The following is a 16,918-nucleotide window of genomic DNA, read 5'->3' on the forward strand; positions in this document are numbered from 1 at the left end:
CTTCGTTCTCATTGCTCTGTCTTCCTCGTTGCTACATCCTCTCAGCTCTTCATTTTTTTCTGCTATCGCTCCATTTGACTCGCGCTCTCCTGGGCTCTCCCTCTTTCTCCGGCCTTATCTCCTGCTTTCCCAGCGCCTTCTCCCTCTCATTCTTCTGCCTTTCATGTGTCCTTTTCCACTATCTAATGTGTTTCTCTGGTGTCTCTCACAAATGGCCTCCTATAGATCCATATAGGCCATCTGGGCGCTTGCAGCCTACAGCCAGCTCGCTCGCAATGCTACTCATCTCTCTTGATGCCTGTTAGCATTTTGAAGTTATTAATTCTCATTATTATACAGACTCGTAAATGTGCAGAGGCAGCATTTTCTGTTTTGACCAAGCCAGCTCACTAGCATAGGCGTTGCTAACATAAGCCTGTTGGGTAGTTTGCTACGCCTGTGTTCATGCCTGTTTTACCCACAGTGCATGCAGGGCACATTCCTTGGAGCCCTGGACCACCAAGGGACCCAAAAGCCTCAGATGGGGTGTAGATATACTTTCGATATCTCATTAATGTCAAGCGGAGCATGTGCCCATGTCAGCACATTTATGTGATTGTAGTGAATAGGAATCTCTTGCAAATCTCATGCAAGCTTATGCCAGCTGTTCAGATACTAGGCCCTAAATTTGCAAGTGAGTTTCAGCCTTAATTCAAATTGTGTTATTATTAGTGGTTTGTGGTGGATGTTCCCATGGCTGCTGTATGGACATTTGCAAGTTGTACTTTGACTGGTGTATGTTGCCTGCTGTGCAACTAGCCTAAAATGACAATGTGGTCTGGTTGGCAGTGTGGTCTGCATCTATGTGCACAATGTAAATGTAGCCTATAATATAATTTTTTAGGGTGAATTCAGCATGAGTGGGACACTTTTTGCATTTCTGAATTCTGTCTCAATTCAACATACTAGCCCCCAGTGGGTGATACACGTCTGAATTCCTCAACGTATTGCTTAGTCATGCTGTTATATATTTACAGGAAGCATGAGGCACCTGTTTGTGTACAGTGTGCCCAAAGCCTATTTTTATTTAGCATTTGCCAAAGTGGGACAGCAGGTTAGATAAAATGGGACACTCCAATTCTATACTATAATTCTGTTACTTATGAGGCCTCATCCTGCCCTCTCTTCTGTATCGTTTTGTGGTAATTGCCACCGGTCCTTTGTGGTCACCTTCACATGCAAATTTGCATACTGTCTCGGGTATCTGAAGTTGTACATTGGGCAGTTTTTTGTATCTTTTGCCTAATGTATGTGTTGGGGTGGGCACTTAACGGAGCAGCCCTCCCAGTCTGCAAGTAGAAGACCTTTCCCTTTTCTCCACTTCTTCCAGCCTCTCCTCGTATATCTATATGTAGTTAGCCCATTTTCTATGAAGTGTTTCCCTTAGGATGTGAGATGTTTATAGACAGAGAGAGAATGCATGGTGTGTGCATACAGTTTATATGTGTTTCTGTCAGGAAAAACATATAGCTTAGGGCAAAAGACAAAGATAGAGGGAGAGGGAGATAGAGAGAGAGAGAGAGCGGTCAAGTCATTATGGGACCGGCACTGATTCCCTCCGTAAATGAGAAAAGAGGAAAACACGGTTAAAGAGAAAATCCACCTTAAAATAGAAATCCTATACGCTGTGTTTGCCCCCCAGGACTTTCTCTCTACAACAGCGGCGTAACGGTTGTCTGAAAAAGAGAAAATAGATGAAGTTTGGAAAGAAAGCGGCGAGGTTGTCAGTTGCTTCTCACTGTCTGTGTGAAACACAGGCCATTATATATGTGGTGAGGATGCCTCATTCCCTGTCTATCTGCTCATCCGTGTCCTTGGAGTCTCTCAGTACACCCAGACCGGGTTTTACCTTGATGTTACAGGAATACACTGACAATTTGACAAGCGAGTTCTCAGATCGACTTACCATTGAGCGAGGGGGAAGACTGGGAAAGGTTGTTCTCACCTCTGTGTGTTTATTTAGCCCGCCACCATGCATGCTAATGCTTTAGCACGCCGTTTATGCTCCGTGAACGGCGTGAGAGGGCGTAGCGTCACCCCCGAGGCCTGGGAATATACGAAATTCCGAACACACAAAGGGGAAACTGTTACCAATCTGCCCGTCGAACAATGGTTCATTGATCAAAGAGCTAATTTGCCGAAGAGTCAGTGCATTCCTTTGAGGTTCAGTGTAGAGATATTACCGCCTTATGAATGTGTCTGACAGAGGGAGGGGAGACATAATATTCCCTGCCATGTAAAATCTCAAACAAGCATTCTGTAAGTTCATAAACTCGGTCTCTAATTTATTATCAATGGAGAAGCTCCAGGTTCTGTGTCTGGACGGTGTCACCCCCGGTTCTCCGGTTCCGTCGCTATGTTAATCTTGTCAAATATTTATTGAACTATAGATCATAGGGATAAAATATATGAATTCTGTTTCAGGGCAGACCCTTATGCTTTAAGTCACAGAGCATAAATGTATTCACGGGGCATCGGAGTTGAGATGAAATTTAGAATAGCTTTGTGATCTAATTAGGTAGCAGTGGGAGGAAGAGGTACTGCATATCTGTACGTTTGTGCCAAGAAGTGCAGGCCTCAAAAATATGCCCATTCCCCCTTATGTGAATCCTGCCAATGCTGTTATATAAGCAAAGACGGGCCTGGGAATATTTTTTCCGTTCAATATTTAATGCCTCTACCAATTTATATTCAGTTCATGCTCCGGCGTACAAACACACACACACACACGCACACACTCAAATTGAAGCCTCTGTGTCTGTGTCCTTGTTTTTAACATGTTTTTTATGTACCCTTTCTGTGAAAGACCGCTTTTAATGAGTCATTATGCCATTTATTTAGAAGGGTATTGTGGAGGCTGTGTTTGCAGCTGTATTAGGCCTGTCTGTGGCAGTTAGAGCAGCCTCTTTAGTCTGACAGAACACAAGACTCAAACTTGTTTTTAAATCACTGGTTTAAAGTGAGAGACACTCACACACACCCACACACACACACTCATACACAAAAAAAAACTCTCCTTGGGTTTTAAGACTGGAAGAGAGTGAAGGTTGTGTCTGCCAGGCATATCCCTTCTGGTGAGATGAGATTAGCCGGGGCTGTGTGTGTGTGCGCGTGTGTGTGTGTGTCCGTGTGCATGGGTGAGTGGGTGGGTGCGTGCGTGCTTGTACGGGTGTGTGCGCTTGCGCTTGCGCTTGTGTGTTCGCATGCCGTCCAACTGTCCTCACACATATATAGGTGTGTGTACATGCCTCTGTGTGTATGGAGCGACGGCCTTGCTGCTCCTTTGTGTGGCGAGGCTCTCTGGCCTGGCAGCGGAGGGGAGGGAGGCTACAGTATCTGCCGCCCAGAGAGGCTGACCTTCCTAATCAGCCCCGCTCAACCGTCTCTGCCCAGGGCCTCTGCCAGGCAGGACCCAGCCTCCAGGGGGGCCGATGCCAGCCGCCCCCCCCCCCCCCCACCCGGCCCCGGCCCCTGGCCCTGAACAGCCTGGGTACAAAGGAGCTCACCTTGGCCTTTAAAGGAAGGACAGGCAAAGAGCAGCTGTCACTCAGGACAGCGGGACGCACAGGGGGATAAGGGATTTGGGTTCAGGTTAGAATAGGAATGAATCCATAGTATAAAAGGGCTGCATCACAATATGAATGTTTTTATTTTGGGTAACGATATTTTATGGTCTTTAGTTTTTCCAGCACCAAATGAAACTCGATGAAAAACCACCCGCCTCCCACCAGCTGAGTTAATTACAGATTCGAGTTGTTTACTCTTTATGCCGTGCTTAAAAATAGGTAAAACTGCAAAATGCATCTTTAGAAAGAAAAAAATCTATGTGTTGGATTAGAAAAAATAATACAAAAGTATTGTTGATAATGGTATTGCAGAAACGCTTGCCTCCACTCCCATATTCCTCAAAATTCAGCATATCACCAAACCTGACAAGGCGTACTCTCCTACCTTTAGCTTTTCTTAAGAGAACTTTTTTTTTCTTTTTTTCAATAACTATGCAATAATATTTTATTTGGGCAGGCTTTTGTTTTTTATTTCCAAGACTGCATTGCCAAAGCATACATATTAAGAATGCCCACAAGAAGAGAATGAAATAAAAACAGCTTGTTTTATACTTTATTGATCCCCATAGAGAAATTTCTCTTTCTCTTTTCTCTTTTGTGCCTCCAGGAAGGTCAGAGGTCAGATACAGAACAGCAGCCCCGGAGCTGGTAGGGATTTAGTGTCTTGCTCAAGGACACTTCAGCATCGTGGGTGCTTGGTCAGGGTATTCAGGGGTCCTTAAAAAGTGTGAATATGTATTAATAATAATCATTAAATTAGCCTAAATTTAATGCCTTAAAAAGTATCAAAAGGTCTTACAGTTATTAGAGGTCTTATTTTTTCACTATGCAATTGGGTTGGATTTCTTTGCACTGCATATCCTGTCTTAGTTTAATACATAACAGGATTTGTAGTAGTTAGATATGAAACTTTCTTTTCATTCTATCTGCTTTATTTAACAAGTGGACATCCTGTCCCTTAACAATTAATTTCTTGTTCTTTTTCTTTTTCTGCCCATTTGTGTCAGAACTTTCATTAGCTGTGTTCAATTGGAAATCAGCTTGTTTTGCCAGTTTTGTTTCTTTTTCGATTCCAGGTAGCCTTAAAAAGGTCTTAAAAAGTTTCTTCCTTGGCTTTCTGAAACCTACAGATTCCCTGTTACTGTCAAAAGGTTTGAACCCGGGACGGTTTCTCTAACCACTAGGTCGCCTCTGCTGCCCCATATCATGTTTTCATCTTGAGGCAAATTCCAGTCTACTCTGTCAACAAAGGCAATTAAGTATTGAATCTTGACTCTCTTATTCCTCTACCCCCCTCCTCTAGGTGAGGCCCACGACAAGGACGTCCAGGTTGTGGAGTTGCCCATAGTGGACAGCCTCCACCCCCGGCCCCCCTACCTGCCCCTGGCCATCCCCGAAGACCTGGCCCAGCGGCTGCACCGCCTGCACGGTGACCCCTCCGTCTGGTGGGTGTCCCAGTTCGTCAAGTACCTGGTGCGCCCCCAGGCCTGGCTGGAGAAGGAGATCCAGCAGACCACCGCCAAGCTGGGCTTCAAACACCCCATCATCGGGTAAGGACGCTCCACACTCTCAGTCTCTGTCCTCCTTTCTCTGCGGTAATAATAACTTTAATAGTAGCAACTTTATTTCTGCAGCACTTTTCTGGAATCAAGTTCACAAAGAACTTCACAGTCAAAACAAACAAAAGGCACGGAAATAGGGTTACATAAGAAAAGAGGACAGCGGCAAAAACAAAGACATAGCTGTAAGGGTGGTAGAATTATACAAACCCTGCTTTGGGTAAACGTTGAGGGGGGGGGGGTGGGGGGTAAGGTTAATGCAAGGTTAATGCAATAATATTAATAACTTAATTTGATAATAGTGGGGTTTTTTTTACCTCTATTTATCCGTGGAAGTGTTTTGCTGTTTCATCACCGCCTCGCTTTACATTCATACTGAGTTGGCCAGTGCGATCACGGTCCTCTGCTGTTGCAGTTGCAGTTCTGCAGGAGCCATCGGGGTTTACAGTGCTTTGCTCAAGGGTACTTCAGCAGTAGATGGTGAGGGAGGGGAAAGTGTTCATTCACTTTCCCCGTCCAACTGGTCTGGGAATTTGAATTGTCTTCAGGACACAGACCCACTTCTCCCAATTTTAGGATCCCATCAAAGTATCCATCTTAGGTCAGAGTTGGACAAGGGTTATGTTTTCGCCCCATTCCGTCTGTCTTTTCTGTTTGTCTGTCTGTCCCAAAGTCATGAACGGATTTGCATGAAACTTTGTGGAAAGTTTGGTCATGGGGCAAACAATTACTGATTCACTTTTCGCACAGATTGGCCAAAGGGGGGCGTGGCGGTGGGCGTGGTTTCTCATATAAAGGCATATAACTTCCAAATGGATTCACGTCACTATCAAACACCATCAAACATTGTGGCCTATCAGCAGACAGAAGAAGAGGCAAACCCTCCATTATTGGCCCAGTTAAACAACATGGGAGCACTATGTTTAGACATAACCACCCTGCCAATTTTTCCAAAACTTGGTCCAGTGGTAGAAGGGCAGCTCTAATGGCCACTGAACAGATACAGAGCTGATTGGTCATGTGGCGTTGTGATAATTGGCTAAAATGCTTAAAAATGGCTAGAACAGGAATATCTCATGTCCCATTTCAGGTCCAGTCATGAAAATGTGTGTATCACCTGATGTGAAACAAGTTGGATTCACTTTTCTCCAGTGCAAATCAACTTGTTTTAAAAATGTTCTTGACTCAAGTATCATTTTCTTGATAGTGGTGGAGTGAGCTACCTGTTCTCAACCTGTTGGTAGAATTTTTCACTTGATTTAAGAAAAATAAGATTTTAAGGCTGAAATTTGGACTGGATGATTTGTGGTCTATCCATGTAAAGCTTAGTCTTGCGCTGTCTCCGGTTTGAAACTGGCTAGGGACGATTTCTTGTTGTGGTCCAGTACAGCGTGTGGCACTAATACTGTCAGGGTAATGGGTTCGATTCCCAGCAGGGCCGCCCCTTCTAAAAAATGCATGCACTCACAGTACTGTAAGTCACTTTGGAGGACAGCTTCCGACAAATGGGATGGATGTGTTTAGGTATTTATTTATTTACTTTTCTCTTTCTCCCCGTCAAGCACTCCACATACGCTCATAGGCTGTGTGCCAACCTCTTTCCCTTCATAAATCTTTTCATCCCTAGTTCCTTTTCGCCCCCTTGTTTATCCTGTCCCGTTCTGTTTAGTTCGCACCTGGCTCAAATAGTATTTAGCGTTTGTTTTCACCTGCTTAGCGTACCAGACGAGAGGGGGGGTGGGGGTTTACCACATCAGGACAACTCAGATAGTGTCAGGTAAGCCGTCAGTCATGGGAAAAGTATATGAAATTGACTTTCAAGTACTTTGCTGAGATTGTCTAAAGTTTCATTGTACTGACCCACGAGGCAAACTCCACCCGTCTGGTACAGGCAGTAGTTTAAAACAAACGCTAAGAGTTATTTGCTAATACTTTTTGAACTCAGCCTGGTTTCGTTCTGTCATTCCCTTCACAACTCTCACACCCATATGTTCATAGTTTGTGTGCCAGCTTCTCTCTCTCTTCATAATTCTTCCCCCCCCCTCCCCCTCCCCCTTCTCTTCTTTCCATCTTGCTCTGAGCTGTCGTTCCCTCCTTTCTCCCTCACTTATCCTGTCCTGTTCTGCTTGGTTCTCGCTGCCTCCTCTCTCATGCTCTCTCTCTCTCTCGCTCTCTCTTGCTCTCTCTACTCCTCACTTTGGTTTTTACCCCTCTGCCTTTCATCAACCCTGCAGCTACCGTCACTCTCTCTCTCCCAGCCCTCATTTCTTTTTGGGGTTTTTTTTGTGTTTTTTTTGCCTTGACTCATCCCCGGCTTTTTCATCCTCCCCGTCCTCTCGCTGCCTCTCATTTGTGATCGTCCCTCCATCTTCATCTGCTCGTCCTACTCCGCGCTTTCTCTTTTTTCTCGTACGTATCGCGCTCACCTCTCCCTCGCGTTCCCCCCGCGCGCATCCAATCCCACGATTCTCTCGCTCTCAAAATTTTTTTCCACACATCTCTATCGCTTTACTTTTGTCTTTCCCGCTCTATGCCTCCCTCCCTCCCTCCCTCCCTCCCATGGTGGAAGAGAACCTCAGCCCCCCCCCCCCCCCCCCCACCCGTACCTCCCACCCCACTCCTTCCCCTCTGGGGAAAGCGTATTGAAATGAAGTGCTGGATAGAACAAAGTTTCTATTTCTTTTTTTTTTCTCCCATCTTCAGCTCTTGATTCATCCGCTCCGCTCTGCACTGATGTTGCAACAAAGTGCCTGAGCGCGTCTCTCAACACTGCGGGGGAAGGCGGGGTGGGGTGTGTTTGTGTATGTGTGTGTGTGTGTGTGTGTGTGTGTGTGTGTGTGTGTGTGGAGAGTGGGGGAGGGGAAAGAGTAAGAGTGGGATTGAAAGAGATCCATAGTGAAACGTTGTGGAGGAAAGGCGTGAGGGCGGTGGTAGGGCCTTGGAGGGGGGTTAATGGAGGGAGTGGGGGGGGGGGGGGGAGCCGTCCCGACAACCAGCGACCGTCCCACCCGTCCCTCCGCCATGCTCCCCTCTCCCTTCTCCTTGTTAAGAGGCTGGCTGCAGGCGGGCTGGATGCCTCAGACTACAGGCAGCTCCATCCTGTCAGCACTTAAAGCTTGCCTACTGTTAGCATGGCCAGTCAGGGAGAAAGAGAGAGGAACACTAATGCGACGACGGCGCTATCGCTACGGTAACCAAGAGGCACGTTCAGCTCTCTATGGGGATATGGGATTCACGATTCGACAGAACCACGATACGATAAAAGTTCAGTGACAACAAAGTATAAGTCTGCAGAATTCTGTTCATTTCTGAGCCACAAATCTTTCTAGCGATGGCGTTGGCTTGCTAGAACGTAATCAGAAATTTTAAAATGTCATTGCAAGTGCAAATAATATAACTTGGATGGAGCTATAGCTTCCTTTATATCAACCTTGTTCTTTATTGAGCAGTATCTAATTAATACAAAGGATGTAAAAGTTGTATTATTGTGAAAATCTTCACATCTTAGCTGCGATTTTTCACAAAATTCCCACAATCCTCTTCTCACACTCAAATGATTTGACATGACGTCACATGACCGTAGAATGCACTTCTGGGTTCTTCCTCTATTAGCTTGCATGGACTGCAGCGATAAAGTGACATATGGTGAGATACATGTAAAGGTAAATCTTGTCAACACATACTTTGGCATTTTATAATGAAGCATATTGTTGTATAAGCAGTGCTTCTATGTATGTATGTAATATGCCAGAAGCTATATCATCACCACAAATGCACTGTGGGACTGTACGTAATCTGCACTTGTTATGTCTTGTGTGTGTGTGTGTGTGTGTGTGTGTGTGTGTGTGTGTTTGATGTTTTTAATGTATGCTTTTATGCCCACCATGAGAATTGCCCTGCCGCTCAGGTATTGCGTGAATAAATAGAATGAATAGAATTGAATTGAACTAAACTGAACTGAACTGAATTGAATTGTGGTTGTGTGTGTGTGTGTGTGCGTGTGTGTGTGTGTGTGTGTTGGGGGGGTTCGGGGGGTGTAAGCAACACCTCACTGTGGCCCCTGTCTCTGCTCTGACGGAGAGAGAAAAGGGCGAGACAAAGGGAGTTCACAGGAACAAAAAGAACAGCAGACATGAAAGAAGCCAGGGGAGAGCAGGACAGGGAGAGCAGGACAGAGAGACCCTGACAAAGGACGGGAAAGCCCGGAGTCAAGACCCTCCGTCCGATCAGAGGGAGAGAGACCAAATGAAAGATCGTGTTGTGCCCACTGTTGTGTATGTAGGTCCCCCCCCCTCCCCTCCCTCTCCCTCCCCTCCCTCTCCTCAGTTCTCTCTCCTTACTTTGGGGTTTTATTTGCCATGTAAATAAAGGGGTCTGTGGCTCCGGTGAGCATCCCCGATACTGACTGATTGATCTCCGGCCAGTCTTAGCAATTAGGCCCAGTCTCTTTATTCTCTTTCCATCTCTCTCTCTCTCTGTACCTCTCCCACTCTACCTCTTTCTCTCTCTTCTCTGCCTCTACCTTTTCTACCTCTACCTCATTCTCTTTCCCCCCATTCTGTAGGACAAAAGAGCCTAGAGGTTAGAGAAGCAGTTTGAATCCCAGGACCAACTGGTAAAACATGCTTGGGGACAGTGAATACACACTCAACAGCTATTGTTTAGCGCCCTAAAGCAAGGCACTTGACCCCAATTGCTCCAGTGGAGTTGCTCTAGAAGACTGTGGTTGTACTGGGCGGCTCCCAGTGTGGAACGCGCGGACCTGTGCGAAATGTGAAGCCGGGCGTTGCCGGGAAAGAGCGCACATGCTCAGTCGACCTTCCCCTCGATAAGTAAAGGTTAAAAAAAACTCCTTTTATTCCCCACTTAGATTTTGAAGTTTGGTTCGCCCCTCAGGGCCAGGAGTCACAATGCAGATGGAGCAGCGGTGGTTTTTGTAATTGAATGGTTCTGGATGGAGCAAATTGTGTTTCGCCGTCCGTCAGTTTGAGGGATGCCTCAATGTCAGGAGAGGAAATGTTTCTGTTCTTGCCCGCTCTTTGTTCCGTTTTCAAGCTCCGCTCCTTTTCTCATGTGTTCAGCCGGTGACAGCACTCTCTCTTTGTCCTCGCTTACTAGAAGGGATGACAAGGACACAGTAAAAAAAAAAAAAAGATTCAGCTGGGTTTGTTATTTCCCTTTCTGGCTTTCTCTCTCGCTGTGTTTCTTACACTTTCTCTGTCACCGCTTGCCTTTTCTTTCCCTCTTCTCTTTTTTTGTTGCGTTTCTCGCCCTCTCTTTCTCTTTCTTCTCCCGCTTTCTCTCTCGGTCCCCTCGCTCCTCTCCGTCTCTGATATCTCTATGTCTATCTCACTGGTTCCTGCCAGTGACGGAAAGAGCACCAAAATATGCTTTTCAAGTAGGAGCGCCGTTGCTTTTGCTGAAATTTTACTTAAGCAGAAGCGAAATTACTGGTGTGAAAAAATGTACTTGAGAAAATGTAAAAAGTTGTTAAAATGTTATATTCTATATCATTTTTCCCAGGCAATGCACAAAGGTAGAGAGTTCAAACTTGGTTCTTTTAATAATAATTTTAAAAAAAATAAATAAAGTACAAACAAAGCATGAATCAACATCATCCCTCATTTCTTCACCACCATACTCAGTGGTTTCAAACCAACAGAAGAAAGGCCCTGGATTCAGCCCCACTTTGTGATTTAAGCTGAGAAGACAGGTGTTTTTACATAAAAGTTTTGCATGGTGCAGCTTTAAATCAGCATATACTTAAAGGTGCAATGTGTAGCATTTTAACATTGATAAATTATCACCATTAGTCATTCGCCATTAGTAGAATTACTGAGCAAAAGAGGCCACCGCCAAGAAGATTGGCAGCCTCTACTGGCCTCTACTCTGCATTTTACATTGTGAGCTACCGGGTCAGATTTGGCGGGAAATCTGCTGGATTGCTTTACAGCAAAAAAAAAAACAGGAAGACGGCGCTGTTCTGTCAGCACAAATGCAGCTAAAGCTTTCATGGTTTTTGGCACTGGCAGATGGTGGAAGGAGTGAAAGGCCCAGAGAAAACAAACTCATGCACAGCAACGCCAGGCGGGGCGAGTAGCAGCATCCGCTTAGCCACGGGACGCAGCGGGGTTTAGGGGCAACACTAGCACCAACAATACCACAGTTGTCTCCACCATGGTTTCATTTGTTTACTGTAATTATACCAAGATATCACAATTAATCTGACAATAATAATAATACACTTTATTCTAATGCAGAGTTTACAGAGTGCTTTACAAGAAGACGAAAACAAGAAAAGTAACGTACGTAACGAGGAGATAAAATGAGAAGCTTAAGCAATAGAAAAAACATTAAAAGGAAGATAAATACATTGATGAAATTAGCAAGAAACAACACAACATTAAAAGTGAGCAGGATCAAAAGCAGTTGCATAAAGCCAACTCTATAAAAGTGTGTTTTAAGAAGTCTGAAAAAGTCTAAGAACTCAGCAAGCCTAAGTAAATGTGATTTGTCGCTTCCAGCCTGGGTCTGTAACACTGTCTGTGTGTGTGTGTGTGTGTGTGTGTGTGTCTGCAGAGTCCATGTGAGGAGGACAGACAAAGTGGGCACGGAGGCGGCCTTCCACCCCATAGAGGAGTACATGCTGCATGTGGAGGAGCAGTTCCAGCACCTGGCCAGACGCGTCCACGTCGACAAGAAGCGGGTCTACCTGGCCACCGACGACCCCTCGCTGCTGCAGGAGGCCAAGACCAAGTCAGTGTGCACGAGCGTGTGTGTGTGTGTGTGTGTAGATTCATTTTTGACCTCCTCAGCGTTTGTTGTGACTCGACCTGACTCCACCCACCCGCCTTCTTGTCCCTTCCAGGTATCCGGACTACGAGTTCATCAGCGACAACTCCATCTCGTGGTCGGCGGGCCTTCACAACCGCTACACCGAGAACTCGCTGCGGGGCGTCATCCTGGACATCCACTTCCTGTCCCAGGCTGACTTCCTGGTCTGCACCTTCTCCTCGCAGGTCAGCCCACTCTCCACAATACACATTCAGCATTGAAACAGAAGGTTGAGGTGGGACATGATGTGGGGAGGGATCGTTCAAAAGTGGGCTGGGTGGACCACTGAGTGAACGTGGAAAGTTCTGTGCACGGCTACTGGTACCCAATGCAGCAACCACTAAAAATGTGGCATTTTCTAGGAAGGAAAATTCATTTTTGATTTAAAAATACAAGAAAATATATATTTTTTTGTAATTTTGTTTGTCCATATTGTTAAATGGCTGTACATTAGGACATGGAAAATGTCATTTTTCACTTCATTTTGTCTTTAACCATTAGAATAGAGTTAGGAAAGGAAATTATTACTATTAAGTAGTAGTAGTAGTAGCAGTAGTTCTAGTAGTAGTAGTAGTAGGACTAGTAATAGTAGTAGTAGTAGTATGATCTGTATTAATAATAATAATAATAAAAATCTATTTGTCATCATAAATAATTATAAGAAACTTTATTTTAATAGCACATTTTGAAACAGATAATCAAACAGTTACAAATCAAAGCCAGTAAGATAAACAACAAAAATACCTGTCATGAATTATGAACAGGGCTGCAGCAGAATAAAACAATGAGAGTAAAATAGGTTCAAACAAATATAGAAAAGCCTTTGTGTAAAAAAGCGTGATTTAAAATGCACCCTTCATATGCAAGGCTGTCTTCTGCTTACAGCATGCTCCTCGCTCCGTTACGCAACGTCTTGAAATCACGGCCGGGTAGGAGAGCCAAGTGTCAATCAGGTGTCCAATTTGCGACAAGGGCAGGAACCACTTTGATAATTACCGTCGTGTCACTGCCAGCATCAAACCCGACTCGGCCTCGCTCGCTTGTGTTCGAAAGCATAAAAAACAATTAGCCCATTCATTACGGCTTTGACATTACAATGGCGTTTTTCGTCCATTATTTTGATCATCTCAATTCTTAAAGTGGTATTTTTATCGCGGGTTATAACATTGGGGTGGATGGGTTCTTAAGCTTCCTGCCAACCCTAAAAATAATGTGCTGGCCCACATAATTCCCATCCATATTCCGGGCTTATTAGTGCGTGTCAAGGAACTGACGCGGATGAGTCACTTAGTATGCCTTCCATCAGGAGTGATATGTATAGTCTGCTGTCTATTGTGTGTCTCGCAAGATGCTGTTGTCCCTGTGCCATGTGCGTCAGTATGTACTGCGGTACTTTTTTAACATGTTTATACACTTTTGCAGCTCTGCCACCAAGACTAGTTCCCTTATATTTATTAGAAAGATTTAAAATGATTCTGCTTCTGTCCCAGGTGTGCCGCGTGGCGTACGAGATCATGCAGACGCTGCACCCGGACGCCTCCTCCTTCTTCTACTCCCTGGACGACATCTACTACTTCGGCGGCCAGAACGCCCACAACCAGATCGCCATCTTCCCCCACCAGCCGCGCAACAGCGAGGACATCCCCCTGGAGCCCGGCGACGTGATCGGGGTGGCCGGCAACCACTGGGACGGCTACTCCAAGGGCGTCAACCGCAAGCTGGGCCGCACCGGCCTCTACCCCTCCTACAAGGTGAAGGAGAAGATCGAGACCGTCAAGTACCCCACGTACCCCGAGGCGGACAAACTGCTCAGCGCTCAGAAAAAGTAAAAGATGGGAGACGTGCGAGGGGAAGGGAAAAAAAAAAAAAAAGATATGAGGAAGAAAGCGAAGGAGAAAGACACAGACTCCGATCCAGGGAAGGAGGCTGCTTTTGTACAGAAGAGAGAGAGGGGTTCTTAGCGCGCTAAGCTGAGAAGAAAAGAGAAAAAGCCTGTACCCAGGGGTGATAGGAATGAGAATGCACTCTGTGTGTGAATGTGTGCGTGCGTGCGTGCGTGCGTGCGTGTGTGTGCACTTGTGTAAATGCCCGTGCATATGTCAGGTCGTCGGAAGACTTGCACCGCACCGCTACCCCCGGCCCCCGACGCTCAAAAAGTTGGGGCAATGTAGAGACGTAGAAGTGAACATTGATTTTAAACAAAGCAAGAAAACAATTAAATCTACACAACTGACCAAGCTCACTCTCCCGAGACTGGGACTGGGACCGGGACTGGGACTGGCGCGGGCCCCCCAGAGTGAGCTTCGAATCAACGGCTGCGAGAAGAGAAAAAGAAAAAAAAAAAAAAAAAACGAGGACACAAAAAAAACAAACAATTATAAACTGGGGGAGAGAAAAAAAAAAGTGTTTTGATTTTTATTTAATTATTTTCAGTGGTTTTTTGATTCTAATCTTGCCTTTATTTTTTTGTTTGTTTGTTTGTTTGTTCTCCTTTTTTTGTTTACTGAATGTACTGTATCTTCTTCTTGCCATGCTCACAGCTTTCCTTCCCTCCTTACTCCATCCATCTTCACTGTGCTTCCTCCATGTCGTCTCTACACGTGCAATTGATTTTATAATACCATACTGTGCTTTTATCGAGTGTTTTTAACGGTCTTAATTTTGTGCGCGTGGGGTTGTGCATTGTATACTGTACAGTGTGCGTGCGTGTGTGTGTATGCGTGCGTGCGTGCGTGTGAGAGGGAGAGTGTGTGTGCCTGCCTGTGTGTGCTGTATAAGTCTCAAGGGGCCATGTCGCGACCTGGTGCCTGTTATTGGTGAGCAGTGTGTTTTTTTCCTTCTGGCTGAATCGTGTTTCTGTGCAGCGGGAGGCCGGCGGCGACAGTGGGACTGTCCTCAGCCGGCACTTAGAACAATGGTGAGCTCCAGTCACTCCACTGGTGAACAATGGTAAGACTATAAGAGCGGTGGACTAATGGTGAACTCATGGTGCACACACACACACACACACACACACACACACACACCGGAGCCGTCCCGAGGCTCACCAAACGAAGCACTCCACTGAGCTAATGTCCTTTTGACATCTCCGCTGTCTCTCCTGTCCGTCTGTTTTGTTCGTTTGTTCTGATTTTTTTTGTTTTGTTTTTTTATTTTATTTTTTTATTTTTTACTTTTAACATTGCTGTTTTAAAATAAATGAGGAAAAAAATATGCCTATGTTTTAAAAATGATAATGCTATGTCATATCAGATTCAAGAGTCCCCCATCCCCCCCCCCCCCCGCCCCCCATCATGAAGGCTTTTTTCATAACTTATGTTCTTGGGCATTGTCTTTGATAACCACAGATCGAATAAACTTGAGAAACCAACACAGCGTTTTTTTTTTATTTTTTTGTTGTTTTTTTTCCCCCTCCTCCGTCTGATTCTGTTCACCATCTGCTCCTCCGTCCCTCTTAACTGGCGGCACCTGCTCATTCAATCAGGCTGAACATGCTTCAACCGCATTGCGCACGTTCCAAAACCGAGAACCAGGGGCTTTTTATTTATTTGGAGAGTTCATTTCCAGAAGGGGTATATATCCATTTTTTGAAAAATAAAAAGCCAATACTTGAAGTTTGTCTTTGATAACTCCGACACAGAGAACGGGGGGGGGGGCGCCCCGGTGTCTCGGAATCTGTTTGAATGTTGATTTACGAATTGTTTTTTATAGTAGGCGTCACTTTTTCGAGTCACGTCAGAACAAAAGTCTTCATTTGGTCTTTTGCGTTAACGTTTCAAGCGGCGGATCGAGCTCGATAGAGACGTTACCATGCCAGGTCTTCATTTAAATACGCCTCACACCGCTACATGACATTCCCTGCTCCAAATACCAAACATTTGACAGCAGCGTACTCCCCATGGAACCGTAACACAGGTACGGCAGAGAAGAACCGGTACACTTCCCGCTCCTGACAGCCTTAGTGGCCTACTTCCCGCTTCCCGCGTGTCGACATCGTTTATGATTTCTTCCTCTGTGTCTTATTCATGCGCTGTCCTGTTGTCTTATTCAGTTTGGGGGGAGGGGTGGAGGAGGTGGGGGGGGGGTGGGAGTTTCATTACAGATCCCTCTTTAATTTCAGTGCCGATCTGCATGCTCCATTGGACAGCCACAAGATAAAGCACTCGGCGGCGGCGATGAGTTTTTGCTGCACGCGATGGAGAATAGTGGCTTTATTGCTTTTTCCCCCTCCGCCTGACAACAAACTCATACACACCGCCACACACACGCACACACACACTCGCCGAACATCTCTTTTTCACCGGAGTCCCTCGTGGGCTTTATAAATGCGCGCGCTAACTGGAGGGCACTTTAATTAAAACACACTCGGCGCTGTCACAGTGGTCTGTAACAGTCATTTAAGAGAGACGTTAGTTCAGTTAATTATTCTGTTAATTGGCCGGCGCTCCCGGAAGAGAGCGTTTGGGTTTTTTTAGCGGGCTCGTTCGCTCTCTTTCTTTGTGCTCTAATTGTCGCGGCGCTCGTTGGCGGCTCTCCCTCGCGAAAAGGGAAACCGTCCCGTCCTGTAGCGGCCCGATCCGTTTTTTGGGGGTTTTTTTAAGCGCGCTCCGGGGTCGACGGGTCACACTCGGCCCCAAACTAACGCGGTCCTTTCCCCCGCGGCCTCGCCTTAACGCTCCAAGAACAAGGGCCGGGATTTCAATGCGGCCATGTACCTCTGATGGAATTCATATTATATAGAGATAAGTGAGCGCGCCGTCGCCTCGCGGAATTCTAATCTTGTAAAGGACGGCCGAATTCATTCCGACTGACTCATGAAAAAGAAGAGTGGAAATGGAAATGGTTATTGTAGTCGCGGCCGGCTCCAATCAGCGCCCTGTCGGCGTGGCGGGAACAAGCGGAGCCTGCCCCGCGGTGCCC

The 16,918-nt window shown here is 45.9% G+C and overlaps 1 protein-coding gene across 1 annotated transcript in view; it reads left to right on the top strand.

Moving 5' to 3' along the window:
- The window catches only part of fut8b (fucosyltransferase 8b (alpha (1,6) fucosyltransferase)), a 30,568-nt gene extending 16,739 nt beyond the window's left edge, over positions 1-13,829 (top strand). The window contains exons 6-9 of the mRNA XM_071904354.2: positions 4,909-5,155; positions 11,744-11,920; positions 12,033-12,183; positions 13,489-13,829. Coding sequence (XP_071760455.1) covers positions 4,909-5,155; positions 11,744-11,920; positions 12,033-12,183; positions 13,489-13,827 — 914 coding nt within the window. The 3' untranslated portion in view covers positions 13,828-13,829. The remainder of the gene's footprint in view (positions 1-4,908; positions 5,156-11,743; positions 11,921-12,032; positions 12,184-13,488) is intronic.
- Positions 13,830-16,918: the final 3,089 nt, after the last annotated feature.

Source organism: Centroberyx gerrardi, chromosome 18, assembly GCF_048128805.1.
Source record: "Centroberyx gerrardi isolate f3 chromosome 18, fCenGer3.hap1.cur.20231027, whole genome shotgun sequence".
Lineage (NCBI taxonomy): Eukaryota > Metazoa > Chordata > Actinopteri > Beryciformes > Berycidae > Centroberyx > Centroberyx gerrardi.